Source organism: Pseudomassariella vexata (assembly GCF_002105095.1).
Source record: "Pseudomassariella vexata strain CBS 129021 chromosome Unknown BCR38scaffold_9, whole genome shotgun sequence".
NCBI classification, from domain to species: Eukaryota; Fungi; Ascomycota; class Sordariomycetes; order Amphisphaeriales; family Pseudomassariaceae; genus Pseudomassariella; species Pseudomassariella vexata.
In genome coordinates, this window is record NW_024467964.1 from 842866 (window position 1) to 862010 (window position 19145).

Genomic DNA, 19145 nt, shown 5'->3' on the forward strand with positions numbered 1-19145 from the left:
CCACAACAGCTTCTCTTGTACTTCCTCTTTTTAGAGAGAACCAACAACTAACAACGATATGAGAAAGAAATGTACAGATTCTTGGGATGTCAGATCATTTGTATTGTTTCCCTTTTCTTTAACGGCAGTGGGTTCTTTGGTCAACCGCAAATGGGCGTCCATTACCGCTTTCGGAAGAAAATAGGAAAATATATGGAAGCAGATGTTTTAGATGGATAGTTTGAAGCAGTAGCGAAAGAACCGAATGCAGAAACAAGGCCACACACCCACAAAATTACTCCAGCTCACTTACGCCAGATTTCCCGTCGTTTTCGGGCATGGGGAGGAAGGAGAGAGAGTGAGGAAGACGGGTGCTATTTCCGGTTCCCACTTTCTATGCTATTGCTAGCTCGGTTCATTCCGGGCGTGTCTGAGAAATTTGGAGTATTCATTGCTCGCTGCATCATGGCCACTTGAAATATGAGAGACTAGATGAGGATCGGATAGGCACGTTTTCCTCACCATGGGAGAGAAGCCAGCCCTATCCCGATCATTGGACCCCTGGGCCCAAGACATGCAAGCCATGCAAACATGGGCTCCAAGCATGGAACCCTCCGACTGGACGATGAGACAGCGGCGGAGGAGTTTGGTACTATGCGGACCTGTTCGTGCACCAACCCGGCCGGCTCCACCTCTCGGCCCACCACTCTGATCTTGGAAATCTGAAATCTGGTGTTTGTCCATATTTTTGGCCTAGTTCCCTTGCGAGGGGGGCTCAGCTAGTTGCCCATCTCTAGATTTCAACGCGTGCGGCGTTGGCCGGGTTGCTAGTCGTGTCAGGCTCTGGAATGCGTGTTGGGGCCAGCAGCCCTTGGCCGGTTCCTGGATCGCTGCCGAAAACGTGTTGTAAAGTGTGGCGTGCTTAGATCACGCCTCCTTCCTCATTCCTTTGAGCTTCCAAAGAAAGCCATCAGCACTCGATCTCTAAATGCAGTCATTCTGTTCCCTTTGCAAGAAAGGTCGTCTGCAAACGACCGAATGAATGCCGCGGATGTGACTTTAACGGGGCGCGGACAGGGTCCTCCGGAGTGCCCACCTGTAATGTGTGCTGATGACAGGCATATGCTAGCTCAGAGAAATTCGCATGCATGGGGAGCCGATATTTAGCAATGACATTTGCCGAAAGACGGATGAATTTCCATGGGGCTTCCTGAGGTTCTGCTCGGCTGCACCGTGCTTCTCGGCTTATACCTGTTTGCAGCAGCATCCATGCAGGAACCGACGGGTAGCCGCATTAGCGCCGTGACTGGGGTTGCTGTTTGAACGTCAGTCGCGCAGAGAGGTGCCCAATTCGGATCAGCCCCTGCTCTTATTGCTAACATTAAAGGCCATGGTTGCTTTGCTTTGCGTACCGAGCAATTCTGGTGTACCTTATTGAGAAGCTGAAGCTTGGAGTTCTTGACCAGGCTAAGCGAGGCCGAACCGCATAGCCCAACATTGGAAATGCAACCTGTTACACTTCACGCCTTCTTGAAGCGTCGGTTTGTCTGGTCGGCCCAAGGAGTAGATATGTAGGGGGGTGCAGTACGGGAATGCCACCATCATGGGCTTGCAAAAGGGATGCATCTATTTGCATATATACTGACGGTCCTCAAAGACTGGTTTGACGTCCTAAGTTTTCTGTCCGTTTCGTTGGTTTCGCTCATCCTTTCAGGCTTGTCGTGTTTCCAACTTTTTGATGAGCTCTTTCTCTATCCGTTTCTGTGTTGATCCTCTGCGTATCCCAACACGCCCCCGACCAATAAGTCGAGAGCACAACGAAAAGTGACTGTTCTTGTCTCGCGCCATCCAGCCCGTCGATGGCACCAGCGCCCTGCTCATACAGCTGGATTCACCCTTCCCGATTGTCAGTCTCGCATCTCCTTTTTGCTCGCTGGCTTCCTTCTCGAGATGGATCACCTGAAGTTCACTGGCACTGACACAACAGCAAAGCGTACCTACATTATCCAACCACCCTAATCACCCCGCACCCCTATCTTCCATAGGAAATGATCCGCCCACTCATGGAAGCCCACGGCTGCGCATAGACCACCCGTTCCTATAGCCTTTCGGGTTTTGTGATTGCTCATTTCTCCTTCCCAGATTGCCCTAGTCTTGGGCATCAAAGTCATCAACTATCATATGCTTGCAAGAATCTCTGCTGATTCGACCATTCAACCGCCACGGCAGGACGCAGCCACATCACGCGAACTCATACTCGTGAGCGATACGACCATCCCTGACGCTCGGAAGGCCGGTGTTTCGGCTGCCGTCTTCTTAAGTCGCTTCGAGTGAGAGCGCATGCCTTTGGGCTTCTCCACCGGGTCGGGGTGACACATCTCCATTGGTAGGTGACCAGAGCTGGTTGCTCGTGCTGCCAGGTGAGATTGAAAGATAAAGCACCATGTGTGAGATCGATGAAGTGATAGTCGCGTGAATTGGAACAGAGCCAGTCGTGTGTGCTCAACTTCCGACCTACACGACGTTCAAGGATGACGGAATGTGCACATAGCTACTGGTGACCCTTCGGTGTGTCTGGCTGCTACGGAAACCCGAGCCCTCCAAAGTCTCTGATGAGCACATTCAAACCGTCCTGTTGATCGATTTAGCTAACTAGACCGAAATCCATACATCGAAAAAACAGAGATTATTGGCAATAGTACATGGCGGCTTTGCAGAAGACATCATCATTAGCACCTCTGTCTACTTGCTTTACTCCATCTCAATAACGCCATGACTTTGTCGTCATTTATCATGCATTTGTCTAAAACCCATGCCAAACCTCAGGGGTTGTACCTTGCGTCGCTCCTCTATTGCGCGGAACAGACATCCAAAGGCAGCCGAAATTTTACAAAGCTCGATGGGATCCTTCAGGTTCGCGGAAAAAAGGACAAGTCTCTCGCCCAAGACTGAAAGTAGTTTAACTTGACCCATACTCCAAATGGGAGAGCTGTATGTGATGAACCATACAAGGACTCCGAGCTGGGTTGCGACCGACGTCAAGAACTTCCGGTGCCGCTGCTAGATTGCTGTGATGAAGGCCGTATAGGCTCAGCTAACTTGACCGGCGGAGTCATGATCTGCTGCGACGGGGTTGGAGACAACGCGGCAACAGGGGGAAGAATGGCAGGCGCAGGAGTATGCACATTATTGCTGTGCCGCTGAGCTGGCGGTGAGCGTTTCAGAGGTGAGAGACCATTCTGAGTTGGCGGTAGTGCCGGTGTTGCGACGTTGGCATTCGGTCCCGGCTTGCTATGTTCAAATTGTGGTGTAGAAAACCCTGGTGTTGTGCAGCTGCTGGCTGGTTGACCCGATGTCGAGAACGACACGGATGGTGGAGAAAGCACGGGCAATGTGTTGTTGGCAGCTTCAAGGGGTTGCTTGAGCGGAGAATCTGATCTTGCAGCAACGGGAGGCACTGTGACGTCCGCGTGAGGTGGCAATGCACTTACAGGTGTCTGGTGTTGCACTTGTACCGCTCCAGTGACTTTGGGGGAGATGTGAAAAATCCCTTTTGGTGGCAAGCTCCTGTGCTCACCATTGCTACTAGGTCCGGAGCTTGGCGATGAATGGTTTATCGTAGAGTAAGCTCTGGACTTGTTTGGTGATTGTTGAGGAGGTGACAGCGTCGGATGTGGTGATGAGAAGGGATTTGAGCCTTCACCGTTCATATATGGCGATGGAGGCGGAAGCACGGGTGTCTGTTTGGACTGCTTCTTCGGAATGGCCGATTTATTAGATGCTAGGGAGAGGGAAGTAGGGCGCAACTGTGACCCGTCAAACCCTTGGGGCTGGGCTTGAGGAACCGCACCGTTAGTTTTCTCTGGTGAACCGGAGCGGTCTGGAGCTTTTGAGGGGATCTCGACAACGAAGCCAGACTGGCGCGAAGCTGATCGAGGTTGCCGAGGGGTTCCGTCAACTGACTGCACTGTAGGCGGCGAGGAAGGAGCATCACCGGGATTCTTGACCTTCAGCTTGATGATCGTAGGCTTGGGGTTTGCCTGCTTCCGTTTGCAGCCGCTGCAAACAAAGTGAAAGTCATCACGATCTGCTTCCTTTTCGCTGATGTCAACACATTTGCTATGCATCCACACGTTGCACTTCTCGCATGCGATGCTGTGCGTGCCGTCATCCACCTGACCGTGGACGCCGCAGACACAGTCGAAGAACCAGTCTTCCTCTTCCTCTTCGAGCTCCTCCAAGGCTTGTTTTTTCTTGTCGATTTCGACTTGAAGCCGACGCTCAGATAGTCGTCCGGTACCGCTAACACTCAGGTTCTTGCTGTCTTCCGAGAGTTGCGCAAGCTCTTCGTGTTGTAGCCGGCGTGCCTCTCGTTCCCGTAGACGATTCTCTCTCGACATAAGCCTGTTATCGCGCTCGTTTTCCATTTTGAGGCGCTTTTGTTCCGCCTTCCTCGCAGCTGCCTCTTCAGCAAACCGACGCTGTTCTTCCTGCCGAGCTTGCTCTTCATACTTCTGTTGTTCTTGTTTGTTGGCAAGACGGCTAGATCTCTTTGCATGAGCCAATTTCTCCAGGTTGAGCAGTTCTTTTTCTCGTTGCAGCGCCTTTCTCTTCCGGGATTCTTCGTACTTCTCGAGAATAGGCACAAGACCTTCTTCAATACGGTCTCTGAGGATCTTCTCATTGTCATCGCGAGTCTTGCGAATGTTGTTTAAAAAAGCTCGAACTTCTTTCAAGGTGACAGCAATACACTCCCACTTCGCACCGCCGAGGCCGTCATCTCCCGGCTCAGCAGGTTTCTCGCCTTCAGACTCAGAGCCACCATCGGCATCTTCAATATTGGCAGTAGAGGATCTGGAAACACGGCGGCGCTTGGCTGCTCTTGCTGCGGCCTTTGCCTTCTTCGAGTTCTTCTTGGGTTTCCACTCAGCACTAGGAGGAGGGGCCTCGGTCATGCGATACAGCCGATCGTCATCCAGAAGAAAGTATGTGCGATCATCGCTGTCCCAGCCGTACGGCTCTATTCTCTGTGCTCTTGTTAGCAAGATCGACCAATACATCCCATCAGTTACTAACCCAGTCAGTCTGATCTGAAGGTTTCTGCTCGTCCATCTTCTCTCGGATGCGCTCGGAATGCAACATGACCCATTGCGTAAGTTGCTGCAGAACCTTGATCTGGCAGATGGTATTAGCATGCGCCCAGCAATACACCATTATCAGACCCACGAACCTTTGTGAAAACATCGAAGTCGTGAAACCTGGCAGGCTCCTCATCGGTGCCAAACGGGTTGTGATCGGGCTTTTTCGCAACATATTGTCGCCTCGTATACTCGTCGAACAGGTCAGGAGTCAGTCCGCGATGCGATGACACCCACTTCAGCAAGGCCAGGCCGACTTCTACGAGAACGGGAGAATTCGGCTTTAGGCATTCGGTTTCCAGAACCTGCCATCAATCGCACATTAGCTTGTGGCTTGTCACGAGTAACATACATATACGTACGTCCATATCGATACTGTCGTCGATCTTGACAACCTTGCCGAATATGTAAATCCATTGATACAAGTTGGCGAATTGCCACATATTTCTGATGTTTTGCAGCAAGGATGTCTCCTTTGGGGTTTCCGTGGCAGGATTGGAAGCGCCGGCGTCGTGGTCGACGTCGCGCAAGGCGCGCTTTCTTGCTGACGGCATGGCTAACCTGCGTGCGAAGTCTAGTTTGAGAAGCGCGACGGCTGAGGGGTGTGCTGATGTCTGGCAACGAGGGATCCAATGGTAGTCGGAAGAATACGAGAAAAATGGAATAAACGTTCCTGGACCATCTGCGCAGTGTCTATAAACTATTCCATTTGGGCTGTTCGGTTCGATGAGTCGTTTTCTTTCGAGGGAAATGGGTGACTACGTGACATTCGTAGCTTCCCAGGGTTGTGGAATTTCAACTGGACCAGGCGCGGTTGCAACTTCTGGGAACTTTAACGCGACTTTGCGCATCAACGCACTTAACCTAGTGCAAGCACATGTGGGGGCGACTGGAAGAACTTTGGGACTTTTGTTCTTCCGTTCTCCCTTAAGATGCACCCCCCAAAATCATCTACCCTCAATCTGTGAACATTGGACCATGAAAGATTTCATCATTCCAAACTTTAGTAGTTCATCAAGCAGATCTTAGAAAGCTTCTTCACTTCTTTAATAGTGATTTTGTCTCTTCTGTAGCCTGGGCAAACGATCTAAGTGACATGCATGCACTTTCTAGACCTACAACTTCTACGTGATTTCCGGACAATAACATCGAGAAGTGTATTATTTGCTATACTCTGCTTGTCAGAATCCAAGTACTAGGGGCTGTATTGGTACTATGAAGGTGCGTGAGAGACCAATCCCAAGTTGGCCCCGAGGGATCCCTAAATACTGCAACGCGTGCCTGCCTGTCTCCTACTCCTCCACACCTGCCTGAGGCCACAACTTCCCACACTGATCACTGATCCAGCTCTCTTTTTACCATTTTAGGGATCATTTTTCTGTTATGAAAGGACATCCCTGACTCGCTCGCAAACATCTTCTTACTATATAGTAAGCTCAGGCCCACATGAGTAGACTCTGAAGATTGTTGAAGGTATAACAGGTGCAACTGGTCAGATAGCAAGAAATTCAATTGTAAGTGGCATTCGATAATTCCATGCCTTCCAAAGACTGGGTGATATTACTATGTGAAAGATTCGATCCGTCCTAGTAGTCTGGTTTCTTGTAGTATCAATTGCTACTTGGTCTTGCAAGGTTGATCGTACTTGCGGGGCTCCAACTGGGCCAAAAGTATCTCACCATATGTTCATGCTCTTGGCATCCGCGCAGGCCTCTATATCTTGTCGGATTCTCCCTATTGTGTTGGTGTGTTATCCGACACTATGTAGCGGAATTGGTTCGTGTCACACCTCGAAAGTATGCCCAAGAGCCCACTCCAGTGTCTCAATAGAATTTCAGTGATGCATCAACTGAGCACCCATTTATGTACCAAGTAACAAACCAAGTGCAATAATAAATGATGGTCACCGTCCAGATATGCCGGAAAGCCCGAGGCATTCGCAAGCAGCATGGAGTTTGCTGTGTGGTACCGTTTCAGGTCCAATACAGCATGCGTGCCAACTGACCCAAGTGCCCTGTAATTACTCCGGTACTCTGTCTGCATTGGTCATGAGATGTTTCGGCAGCAAACACAAATATCTAGCTGGCGAGGCAGTCGCTGTATTGACCGACGAGTAACAGCTGCCCGTAAGTCATATTTTCAATTAGAGAGTGAGCACTGCCGTCTTCAAGATGTATGATAGGTATGATATAGTAAGACCATGTAAGAAGGCTTAGCCCCAGACCAAGCTGACCCCGAATGCTGTCAGTGCCAGGGGCAGGTTGGCGCCATCGTCATGCAGTAGCGCGACTTGGACCGTTCAGTTGTACCTAGTTTTAGCGCTGTGGATACATTTGGGGCTGATTACCGTGTCATTGGCATTAGTTTCTATCAACCATTACATCGGTTCGGCGGGCTGCTAGTACGGCTTGTTCAGCTGCGGCGAGTGGGCCTGTTTGGCGCAGGATCCCGGATGCTTGAGAGACTGAGCAGCTAACTGCAGCAGTAGGAATAAGATAAGCCTAACTGGTTCAAGCGCGGTGCAGATGGTACTTTGGAGACGTGGTGCAGACCTGGGAAGTCCGACACCCTCTTTCGACGACGCTCGACCTTGTTGGCCAGACTCCAGTAACTCTTTTTTTGACTTTAATTATGTACTCGTATTTGATCGTTAGCCACTATTGATCTACCACCCAATAACGACGACAACACGTTCGTCGTCTCTCGTTTACCTTGCGCTCTACTTGTTTTTTACAGCCTCAACACCAAGGCCAACCTTGTACAACGATTTGACTAGGAGGATTTGATTCATTTTAATTACCGTGAAGACTACCGCGAATCTTGAGATTGTTCCGTGTCCCTCATTACGCCAGTCAACCCCTCGGGTTGCAGCTCCATCCAAACAATACGAATCCTGCAACCGCAACTCAGAATCACGCCAAATGTTTATTTTGATAACGCCGATAGATACACGTTGAAAGTGATGCCATCGATTGCGCCTTAGCTCCACCATTGCCGGTGCGCTTGCGCATTGCGTCCATCGCATCTTCCCCAACTTCGACCCTGGACTTGAATTTGAAGTCCATCGTCAAGCTGGCACCATGACTCATCCGACTTCACCACAACACTCACAGCAGAGCCCTTCGGCAGCTCCATCGCAATCAATACCACTGCAGAACCTCGCAAGGTCCCCCGGCGAATATGATCATACACAAGGGGCACCCGGAGCAGCGGGTGTGGGCGCGGGTGCTGGCACTCGGAACACGCAGCGGAATACAGCCAATCTGCCTGGCATCTCAACCTACTGGGAACCTTCACAGCGTGACACCATGGGATCGAGTCCGACATCGCCAATAGATCCTGCCGCTTTGCAGTATGCCCTCCCTCCTGAGATCCATCCAACGGAGCCGGCCATGTTCCGACACAACTCGGCGTCAACGAACCCATACGCCTCCCCGACTCCTTACTACGACGAGCTGCCGCACCACGATTATTTCGAATCAGACAGTGCGCCGCTGACTTCTTCTGCACAACCTATTTCGGGGGCTTCATTGACCACGCCGCAGGTCGACGCGATATCGAGGAATAGCTTCCAGACCGTATCGGATCTCGACAATACTCCATCCTCGCGACCTCGCGATACGAAGATGTTAGGTTTTGATCTGGAAAATGGTCCTGGGTCGACCAAGCACCGCAGCTATGGAAACTCCCTCACGCCGACGGACCACCGAGCTTCGCGCTCCCCCGGCACGGCTTTTTACCGAGCTGGGTCTATTGTTAGAGCCATGTCCCAGCGTGTCGTCAACATCAGTGGTGAGCAGGAGGCAATAGAGCAACAGCAGCGTCGAGCTCGCTCAAGATCACCGAGTGCCGACGGCCGCAGATCCTATGATCCTTCTCACGTCTCTATGGGCATGGATACCTCCTATCCTTCCCAGGTCTACCCGCCGTCACCAGTGGAGAAGAACGGGTCGCATGGCTTCCCTATTCCTATGACAGAGGCCATTTCTTTAGCCCCCAGCAAGCCAATGCCAAACCCCCTGAAGGGCCGCTCACTTGGAATATTTGGTCCGGAAAATCCACTCCGAAAAAAGCTCTGCGATGTCCTGGTGAATCCTTATATGGAGCCAGTAATTCTTATCCTCATCGTCCTACAGGCCATTTTGTTGGCTGTTGAAGCGGCTTCTAATGTCTTCGAACCTGGAAATGAGCGCCCTCCCAAATGGGCTGGGACTTCGTTCGAGTTGGCTATGTTGGTACTTTTCACCATCTTCACATTGGAGATTATAGCCCGCGTCATCGTATCAGGCTTGTTCCTGAATGCCACGGAGTACAGCACCATTGATCGGCAGCGAGGTATTCGAGCGGCCGTCGCGGACAAGTATCAGGCTGTGTTTCGACCGCAACGCCAGAAATCGGTCAAAGGTCCCAGGGAAGATGATGCTGGAACTTCAACGTTCGCCAGATCGTTCACTATGATGCACGGACAACGATTGCCCGAGACGGTTGAAGAAGCGCAGAGGATGCAACTAGCCCGTCGCGCGTTTTTGCGACACGGATTCAACCGGCTAGATTTTACTGCTGTTATCTCATTTTGGATCACCTTCCTCCTGAGCTTGAGCGGTCTCGAGCACGAGTTACACTTCTACATCTTTCGGATGATGAGCTGCCTCAGAATTGTGAGGCTTCTTGCCTTGACGAATGGAACTGCGATCATATTGCGGAGTTTGAAGAAGGCCGCACCGCTGCTCCTGAGAGTGTCATTTTTGATTCTCTTCTTCTGGATATTGTTTGCTATCATTGGCATTCAGAGCTTCAAGTCGAGTTTTAGCCGGCAATGCGTCTGGCTGGATCCGTTGGATCCTACTAATCTCAAAGCCGCCTTCACCAACGAGTTTACGTTCTGCGGCGGTCACCTGGACAATATTACCAAAGCTGAGATGCCCTGGGTCTATAGTCCCAACCATGGGACACTGGACAATTTGCGAAACGGTAGCATAACGGCCAAGGGCTTCCTCTGTCCTCAGGGTTCCTATTGTTTGCAGGGCGAAAGTCCCTACAGTAACACTGTCAATTTCGACAATATTATTCATTCAATGGAGTTGGTCTTCGTCATCATGAGCGCAAACACTTGGTCTGATCTTATGTATTATACGACCAACTCGGATTACCTTCCTGCAGCCCTGTTCTTTGGTGCTGGCATCATGATCATGATGCTGTGGATGACGAATCTGTTGATCGCAGTCATCACTTCGTCTTTCCAGGTCATCAGGGAGGAGAGCAAGTCCAGTGCCTTCACCGATGCTCAGGATTCTACGATGCCGGTGCATCTTGACCAAGTTGCCCTGCAGCGCACGTCAACTCTGCAGAAAATCTACGACAAAACACGGTTAGTTTGGGTGCTCTTCATCACATTCGATCTACTGGCGCAATCCTTCCGAAGTAACACAATGTCCGCCCAGCGGGAACACTTCATCGGCGCCGCGGAGGTCGTCGTCACCGTTATACTCGACGTGGAAATCATTATACGTTTCGCGGCCAACTGGCGATCGTTCCACCGGAGCTATCGCAATTTGTTCGATCTGTTCCTCGCTGTCGCGACGACGGTCATTCTCTTGCCGCCGATTCGGAACTCTGGAGTCACGTATGCCTGGCTCACCCTGTTTCAAATCCTGCGAGCCTATCGTGTGGTTCTGGCCATACCGATCACCCGGAAGTTGATTCTGCTCGTGCTCGGAAATGCAACGGGTATTGCGAATCTCATGCTCTTCGTGTTTCTGATCACATTCCTCATGGCCATACTTGCCGTCCAGCTCTTCCGCGGGGAGATACCGATGTACGATGATAACGGTGATTTGAACCAGATATCATTTTACAACATCTACAACGCATTCCTTGGCATGTACCAGATTCTGTCGAGTGAAAATTGGACATCGATACTATACGATGTTACCAAGTACACGACATATTTGAAGACGTCCTGGTACGGTGCGATATTCCTGATCGGATGGTTCATCCTGGCATTCTTCATTCTCGTCAACATGTTTATTGCGGTCATCCAAGAGAACTTTGATGTGTCGGAGGACGAAAAGCGCTTGGAGCAAGTCAAGGCGTTTCTCCAGAGGAAAGAACTGGGCAACAACACCAGCAACCTGGCTCTATCCAGCATCTTCACGTTTGGCAAAAAGCGGAAGAAGAAAGATCCCCTCGACTATGGCCCAGCAACCATGGAAATGCTGTTGAAGGACGCCGTTGTGCGAGAGTTTCTTGATGATAGCATGGATCCTTTGCAGGAGACTGACACGGGAACGGAATCACCCCAACAGGGTAACGTTGCTGGCGATGTTCGACCCGGGCTGCTTTCATCCGCATGGGGCAAGGTCCGGTCCATTTTCACCAGCAAGGAGCCGAACCCGTTCTACTCCAATCTCCGTTTCAACGGTCCGAATGATGCCTTAGATCCCCGGGAAATGGCGCGGCAGGCTGTGTCAGCCACCTCGGCACGACGCAAAGCTCAGCGTGAATACCTTGCGCGACATCCTACCTACAACAACTCGCTCTACATCTTCACGCCTAAGAATCCTCTACGCCGATTATGCCAGCTCATTGTCGGACCCGGCAGGGGAAGCGAGCGGTTTGATGGTGTGGAACCCAATAAGATCGCCTGGTACTCTTTCTCGGCTTTCATATACGCTGCTATCGTCGCCATGGTTGTTCTTGCTTGCGTGACGACACCTTTGTACCAAAAAGTGTACTTTGAGACCCATGATCCCTCTTTCTCCAACTGGTTCGTGTGGGTTGACATGGGGTTCGCCATAATATTCATGGTTGAGGCTATCATCAAGGTTATTGCCGATGGCTTATTCTTCACACCCAACGCCTATTTCAGGAGTTCGTGGGGCATTATCGATGGTGTGGTGCTTATAACGCTGTGGATCAATGTCATCACCCTTCTGGCCAACGATGGGGCCGTCTCTAGGGCTGTTGGCGCCTTCAAGGCTCTCAGGGCTTTGCGCCTGCTCAACATCAGTGACAGCGCGCGAGATACCTTTCACTCTCTCATCATTGTTGCTGGGTGGAATATCCTCGGTGTAAGTTTTTTCACCCCTTGGTCCGAAGTCCAAAGGCCTTTCTAACAATTATTCGCCTCCAGGCCGCGTTCGTGTCAATCTCACTTTTGATCCCCTTTGCCATATACGCCGTGAACTTGTTCAATGGTCAACTTGTCAAATGTAACGACGGCGACGTTTTCAACCTTACGGACTGCTTTGGCGAGTATAATGCCACGCCCTTCAGCGGTGATTGGCCAATGCTCGCACCTCGCGTGGCAGCCAATCCGTACTACAGCTTTGATGACTTCGGCTCGTCTCTGTTCATCCTTTACCAGATCGTCTCTCAGGAAGGATGGGTCGGTGTGTCTTTTGATGTGCAAGCCATTACGGGTCCCAATACACAACCTCGCGAAGGAGCAGCACCAGGCAACGGACTCTTTTTTGTAGTGTTCAACCTAATGGCTACAGTCTTTGTGCTCACCTTGTTTATCTCTGTCTTCATGCGCAATTACACGGAGCAGACTGGTGTAGCCTTCTTGACAGCCGAGCAAAGATCATGGCTGGAACTTCGCAAACTTCTCCGGCAAATCTCACCTTCGAAGAGCTCATACGATGACACGGAGAAGAAGTGGAAGAAGTGGTGCCACAAGCGGGCTATAGAAAAGCGCGGCAAGTGGTATACCGCCATCACCTGTGTGCTTGTTTGTCATCTGATTCTGCTAATGCTCGAATACTACCCCGAGCCAGAATGGTGGACTCGAACTCGAGACGTTACATTCCTCATCTTCACCCTTATCTACATAGCCAATATTGTTATTCGCATTGTTGGATTGGGCTGGACAAGGTTCAGAAGGAGCTCCTGGGATGTCTTCTCGTTGGTCGCCGTGAGCGGTGAGTTCGGCACGACGGTGCTGCTACTCAGCAACACCAGTTTTGAAACCTACATCCAGCTCCACAAGTTCTTCCTCGTTGCCATTGTTTTGTTGCTTATCCCGAGAAATGACGCTCTCGATCAACTCTTCAAAACGGCCGCAGCAAGTTTGACAACGATTGTCAATCTCCTTGCAACGTGGCTTGTTTTCTTCCTGGTCTTTGCCATTGCCTTTACGCAGACCTTCAGCTTGACTCGGTTTGGGCAGAGCGCAGAGGCCAACATCAATTTCAGGACTGTGCCAAATGCGCTGATCCTGCTGTTCCGAATGAGTGCCGGCGAAGGCTGGAACGAGATTATGGAAGACTATGCGGCCATCGCACCGCCGTTCTGTGTGGAGTCTATCGACTTTGCCATGAGCGATTGCGGCAGCAACGAGTGGGCACGAGCCTTGTTCATCGCTTGGAATCTTGTCAGCATGTACATCTTCGTCAATCTCTTCATCTCGCTCATTTACGAGAGTTTCTCATACGTGTATCAACGTTCGAGCGGTCTAGCCAACATTGACCGCGATGAGATCCGACGTTTCAAAGAGGCATGGCGAAGTGTTGACCCGGCAGGGACGGGCTTCATCAGCAAAGAAGCATTTCCAAGGCTGTTGGGGGAGCTGTCTGGAATTTTCGAGATGCGCATTTACGACGCCGAGGACTCGGTTCGGCAGATCCTGGAGGACGTCCGGTCGGATATGAAGCCTCAAGCCAGACATTCATCCATTACGTCCTCTAGTGTCCTTTCGAGTGTTGACGTGCACAAGCTAAATAGCCGGCTTGCTCAGGTTGATGTGTACAAAGTACGAGAACGTCGCCGCCGGTTCAATATTTTCTTCGAGGAAGTTATGGTTTCTGCGGACCCCGACAAGGGCATCTCCTTCACGACTGTGCTCATGGTCTTGGCCCACTACAACATCATCAGCGATAGCAAGAGCTTGAGACTCGAAGAATTTCTGCGCCGTCGTGCAAGATTGCAACGGGTCGAGGAAGAAGTCCGCCGGAGGGTTGTCCTTGGATTCTTTGACACCCTGTGAGTGTTCCCTCAACGCGAAAGCGGAAACGATAGACGTAGTTCCCGACTTGACTAACACTATTTTAGATACTGGACTCGCAGATTCAAGAAGCACATTGAAAAGAAAAAGGCGGCCCGGATGACGGCGATCCCACAACTTGATGTCCCCGACATATTTGTGGACGAGGAAGCTGAACGTCAAAAGAAGCAGCGGGCCACGGTAGCGCCGACATCGCGCAGGACTCAGACCAGCACGTCGGATTACTTAAGTGCCAGTGATGCCGTCAGGCCGGCACATACGAGCTGGGCTTCCAGCGCCGACATTTCAACTTACGACACTTCGTACGCGCACCCTCTAAGCATGTCACGGGGCGTGCCACCTATGTCGGGACATAACTCGCATCATTCTGCCTTCAGCTTCGACCTCCAAGAGCCAGGCACTTCATCTGGCCAGAGCAGCCGACGTGGCAGCGCTGTCCGACCCGCCCAAGTTAGGGAGCTGCTGAACGACTCGGTGTGGGTGGAAAGTATCCGCCGGACTGCTACGGTGCGAAAATCAGTGCGAAAATCCGACTGGAATGGATATCGATGAAGGCGCTACACATGCACCTACAACTACTACTATTACTACGACAACGACTTGCATTCTCTTAGTTATCTCATAATGGCTCCGACGCGAGGATGAGCTTTCAAAAGCAACATCATATGACGGCAATCCGCATGCTGGACCGTGCAAGCTGCAAGGCATTGGAGGTGGATAGATGCATTGGGAATGCGAGACGAACTGGATGAACGAGGCACTAGGAGAAAGAACCGGCGTTTTCAGGCATTAGGCGCACTTTACACGCCCGGTTTTGATGGCATAGAGAAGGATATTGCGACATTACCATTTCCACCGACGGAATGTTTAGAGAGCGATACCAGCGAACTTGTTTACTTGCTATATCCCAAGGGTCACAGACACTTGGAGCCAGCCCACTTGAGGGAAACGCTTGTGTGGAGACGAGGCAGACATTGCGTGTGCATACTTTGTAGACAGTGCCGGGCCACAGAATAACTGAAGCCTAATGCAAAATGTGCAAATAGACCAAGAATTGCCAGAGGTTGACTGATGATCGGCATGACTCGTGCTGTGTGGAATCGCTTTTGTCGCTAACCTGAGCCCGGGGATTCCGAATATTGCTACACTTGTAGCCTGCTGGACCAACGTCATGGAAGAAGCCGCTCTAAGTACTACTACGTATGGCACCTGGATTCGGCCGGACTTGCACAACCGGCACAGCCCAGCTGATGAGCCAACTCTGCGTGGAGACTGACGAGTGAGTCTCGCAACGCGTCTCCCGTTCCATGCCCATTGCCCATCGACGATAATCAACTGCCGTGCCTAGTCTGCGATGGCTCTAGGGACTAGTTTCGAATAACTACCTCTCACCGGTGTAACTGCCCAACACTGCGCAAGTTGTAACTTGGCTACCAACCACGTTCAGCTTCTGTTTCTTCCCCTCATCAATGGCACGTCTTCAAACGTCAACAGCGGCGGCCGCTGGAACACCGACCGACTGGATGGAAACTACGGGCCACGCACCGCACCAGGAGGCAACAACAGTACGGACAAAAGAAGGAAGCGTGTTCCTCAGACCTGAAGTTGGGACGACGAGACCGAGCAGGGGCCGCACATCGGGTTTGATCGCCTTCCGGACAGGGCCTTTTCTTGCATGATGGGGATCTGCCCCTGAGGGAGTGCAGGTCTCTGAGACGGCCTCCTGAACGTAGGTGCCGTTCATAGCTGAGTGATGATTGGCAGCCCGCTTGATGATGAGATGGTGTCCATCTTCGATCTGCTGGGATCCATGGATGATAAGAGAAGAGAGACTGCGCCGCATTGGGTAATGCAGCGGGGCTCTTTTCGTCATCGCGTTTCTATTCATATCGATCAAGAGCGTGGCTTTCTCGATCACGTCGGTTATAGCGGCATAGTTTCATTAATTCTCAATATGTGTAAGTACGTAGCTATCAAACAGGGTTTGAATAGGATGGAGCATTACCCGTAGCTGTAGTCCCTTTGCGGGGTGCGAGGTTTTTGTTTGTGCCCCGCTAATCGCACCTTTGGAAACCGCATCGCACATTGCAGTTACCATCCTGCGAGTCTCAAACGGCAAAGTTGGTCACGCGAGTCTTCATCAGTCCAAGTCGTGTGCTCGTTGAAGCACACGATAGCATTACACCACACAAAGAAGCGAACACGAAGTAACGATCGTCCTTCGAACGCATGTCAATCAATCAATGCTTGAGTCCTGCCGATCCCCTCAAGCTGCAGAGCTGCAGTCTAGTTGCCAAATTCGTGTGCTTCCCTTTCATTTATTTGATTTTTCCTCAGAGGCGTTTTTCTGGAAAATACTATCCAAAGGTGAACAAGCATGCATCGTCTTTGATAGATTGTTGGTGACCTGAAACGAGTCAAAAGCTGGGGTGGGGCTCTCAGGCCCTCCCCTGTTCATAATTCCCCGTCTCAGACAGTCTGCGACCAAACGAACTTGGGTTCACCGCCGCAAAGACCCCTTGACCCTGGCCGGAGATCATACATGCTGCCAGAACCGGCTTTACCCTTTTCGGCCTTCGGCCCCCCCTGTCCTAATCTTCTGAAGTCTTGAGCGGCCAGCCGCAACGTCAACGGCAGATCTTGGAGTCGGCCGCCAAAGCTGCTTTTCACTAGAAAAACACCAGCTAAGATCCCGTGCTCCAAGTCTGATACGAAGCGAGAATGGTGTCTTGAGATAAGGCCAGGGCAGTGCAAAGGGCTTGTTTCATGCCACCCAATTCACTCTAACAAGCAAAATGTTCCCATTTCTGAGACTGTGAGCAAGCTCATACGAAGTACGCACCAACGCACTGGAGGCAATTCCTCTTGCACCGGACGCCTGAAGAGGAAAACTCGGCTTGCTCGGGGACGGCCACCTTCAGCAAACCCTCACTTGGCGAATTTATGCATGTGAGACCACTTTGCAAATATGCAGAGGGTGCGTCGCAACCACAATGGTGGGCATTGACGAAGGGGTCGTATAAAATCCGCGTACTCTGAGGTATGCAACGTGATGCGGGCCCCTGTGGAGCCGGAGATCCATCTGCCCTTATTGACGTTGCTATCATACATCTCCCTGCCTCCCTTCAGACACATGGACACATTGGCCTAGAACGCATTCTTTGCACTATTTGCGTGTCGTGTAGTGCTGTGTCGTGTCGTGTCGTGTTGTGTCTTAGTCGTTCTATTTCCAGTCCACCCCCGTCCCTTGTCAACTAACTTATCCCACGTCCCTGTCGGTGCCAACCATTTACTTAATAAGTGTCTCGTCTCGTGCCTCTCCTACTTGCGGGTGTGCCTTTCGTTCTCCAGACTCTCTACGTAGCGTCCAACACTTCCCTTCAACACCCTCTTAGGCCGACCTACCTGTCCAGCAACAGTCTTACGACCAACACAAGATACTGTTCTCCCATGCAACCCAACTAGAACATATCGTCCTATCTTTAACGGTACACCAACCCGGTTACTCAACATTCGCTTCTTGCAATCCCAGCATTCACCCACCAAAGGCTGCGCCTTACTTTTATATACCAACTCTTTTAATACATCACCGGACATTGGTATCAGGGCAACCTTCTCCGTTCCGTCTCCACTACATTTCTCCCCGTCAACCAAGCTTCGTGACGATCAACTCTACTCTTCTACGACAGCTTCAAAAGCCATCGCCTCCAACAACCACCTCCGGGGACTTTTTGTGTGAATCCGTTCATATCCACATCCACCCAATCAAATTAGCCGAAATGCAGACCTCCAGATTCCAATCGATCCGCTCCCGGTTCTCCCCCGCGGGGATCCGCACATCACTCCGCCGGGCCTCGTCGGCTTCGTGGAGATCCGACAGCTCAAGCAACTCCTTCATGTCCACCGGCTCGCCGGTAGAAACCATCAACAGCGTCATGTTCCGCCAACCATCCATCGTCGGCATGGTAGAAGAGAAGAAGAGCTTTGCCGAAGAGCTCAACCTTCTCGAGCCGCGTCCCATTGTCTACTGGGGCGGCCTCGAGGAGCGCATGGGGTCTTTTTGATAACGTTAACCCACGCCACGAAACTTGATCTACCATCTCTTCTCTTTTCTTCTCTTCTCTTCTACTTCAACAAGTCATCTCTCATTTAGAGGGATGTTACCGGCCGCAACGAAGTCTAATCAGGAATGATCGGACTATATCGTGGCATTTTGAAAACACGGCCTATCTATGTACTGGCTTATGTATGGTTCGCTACGCGCACGCACTTTTTGACACGGTGGCCCTGGATTGGTTCACCCACGACTTTGGGGGGAGGACGTGAACTACGGGCAACGATGTGATGGATTTATTGGGATTTTTACGAGAGCAAAATGCAGCGCTTCGTCATCACATGGGAACACTCAGACACACATGAGGTACGGATGATCAATGGCGCTCAAGGGAGTTAAAAGGATCGAGCTGTCGGCATTGTCGCGGACTCGAGGAAGAATATTAGACTATAGGCCTTTTTTGACACAAATGAAATAACAACATTTCGACGCTTGTCTTCGGACTACTGTCATCAATTTTGGGAGAATTTTAACACTGCTCTTCGGTGAAATGTACAATTCAATCGTGAAACAGATAAAACTAGCGGCGACGGAAAATAAGTGATAGTTGATAGTGACGCTGAGTGACAGTACACTCATTGGCTTGTTTTACTAGAAGGCGCCATGACATAGGCTAGTCCAGCGGACTCGGTGGTGAGACTTACCACTGACAATATGTGGCTACCAACTATAACCCCAACAATCCCCGAGCACTGCCAAAGCATCGTGATGCTAATAATTACTTCGCTACAAAGTTGCATCTGGAACGAATGGGCCCTCATCAAATACGAAAGCTTACCAAAGGTGGAATCCAGTGATATAATCATGTATCGGTGTCGTCGGAGTCCGTGTACTTCGGCTTCGGCTTCGGCTTGGTAGTTATCCTGATGCATTTGCTCCGGTTTTGCTTCGAAGATAACGTTACCGCCTT

General features: G+C 51.0%; 3 protein-coding genes across 3 annotated transcripts; 2 read left to right on the forward strand and 1 right to left on the reverse strand.

Moving 5' to 3' along the window:
* Positions 1-3017: 3017 nt before the first annotated feature.
* Positions 3018-5671, reverse strand: BCR38DRAFT_410722 (uncharacterized protein; the record flags this gene model as incomplete). Its single annotated transcript, XM_040858495.1, has 4 exons — positions 3018-5006; positions 5056-5154; positions 5210-5422; positions 5480-5671. 4 exons carry the CDS (start codon positions 5669-5671, stop codon positions 3018-3020), a joined length of 2493 nt encoding a protein of 830 aa, XP_040714126.1.
* A 2526-nt stretch (positions 5672-8197) lies between these two features.
* Positions 8198-14673, forward strand: BCR38DRAFT_345992 (calcium-channel protein cch1; the record flags this gene model as incomplete). Its single annotated transcript, XM_040856224.1, has 3 exons — positions 8198-12187; positions 12250-14099; positions 14169-14673. 3 exons carry the CDS (start codon positions 8198-8200, stop codon positions 14671-14673), a joined length of 6345 nt encoding a protein of 2114 aa, XP_040714127.1.
* Positions 14674-17900: 3227 nt separating this feature from the next.
* Positions 17901-18185, forward strand: BCR38DRAFT_458855 (uncharacterized protein; the record flags this gene model as incomplete). The annotated part of the gene is made up of 1 exon (XM_040862218.1): positions 17901-18185. The coding sequence occupies one exon, from the start codon at positions 17901-17903 to the stop codon at positions 18183-18185; it is 285 nt and encodes a 94-aa protein (XP_040714128.1).
* Between the last annotated feature and the right edge of the window lie 960 nt (positions 18186-19145).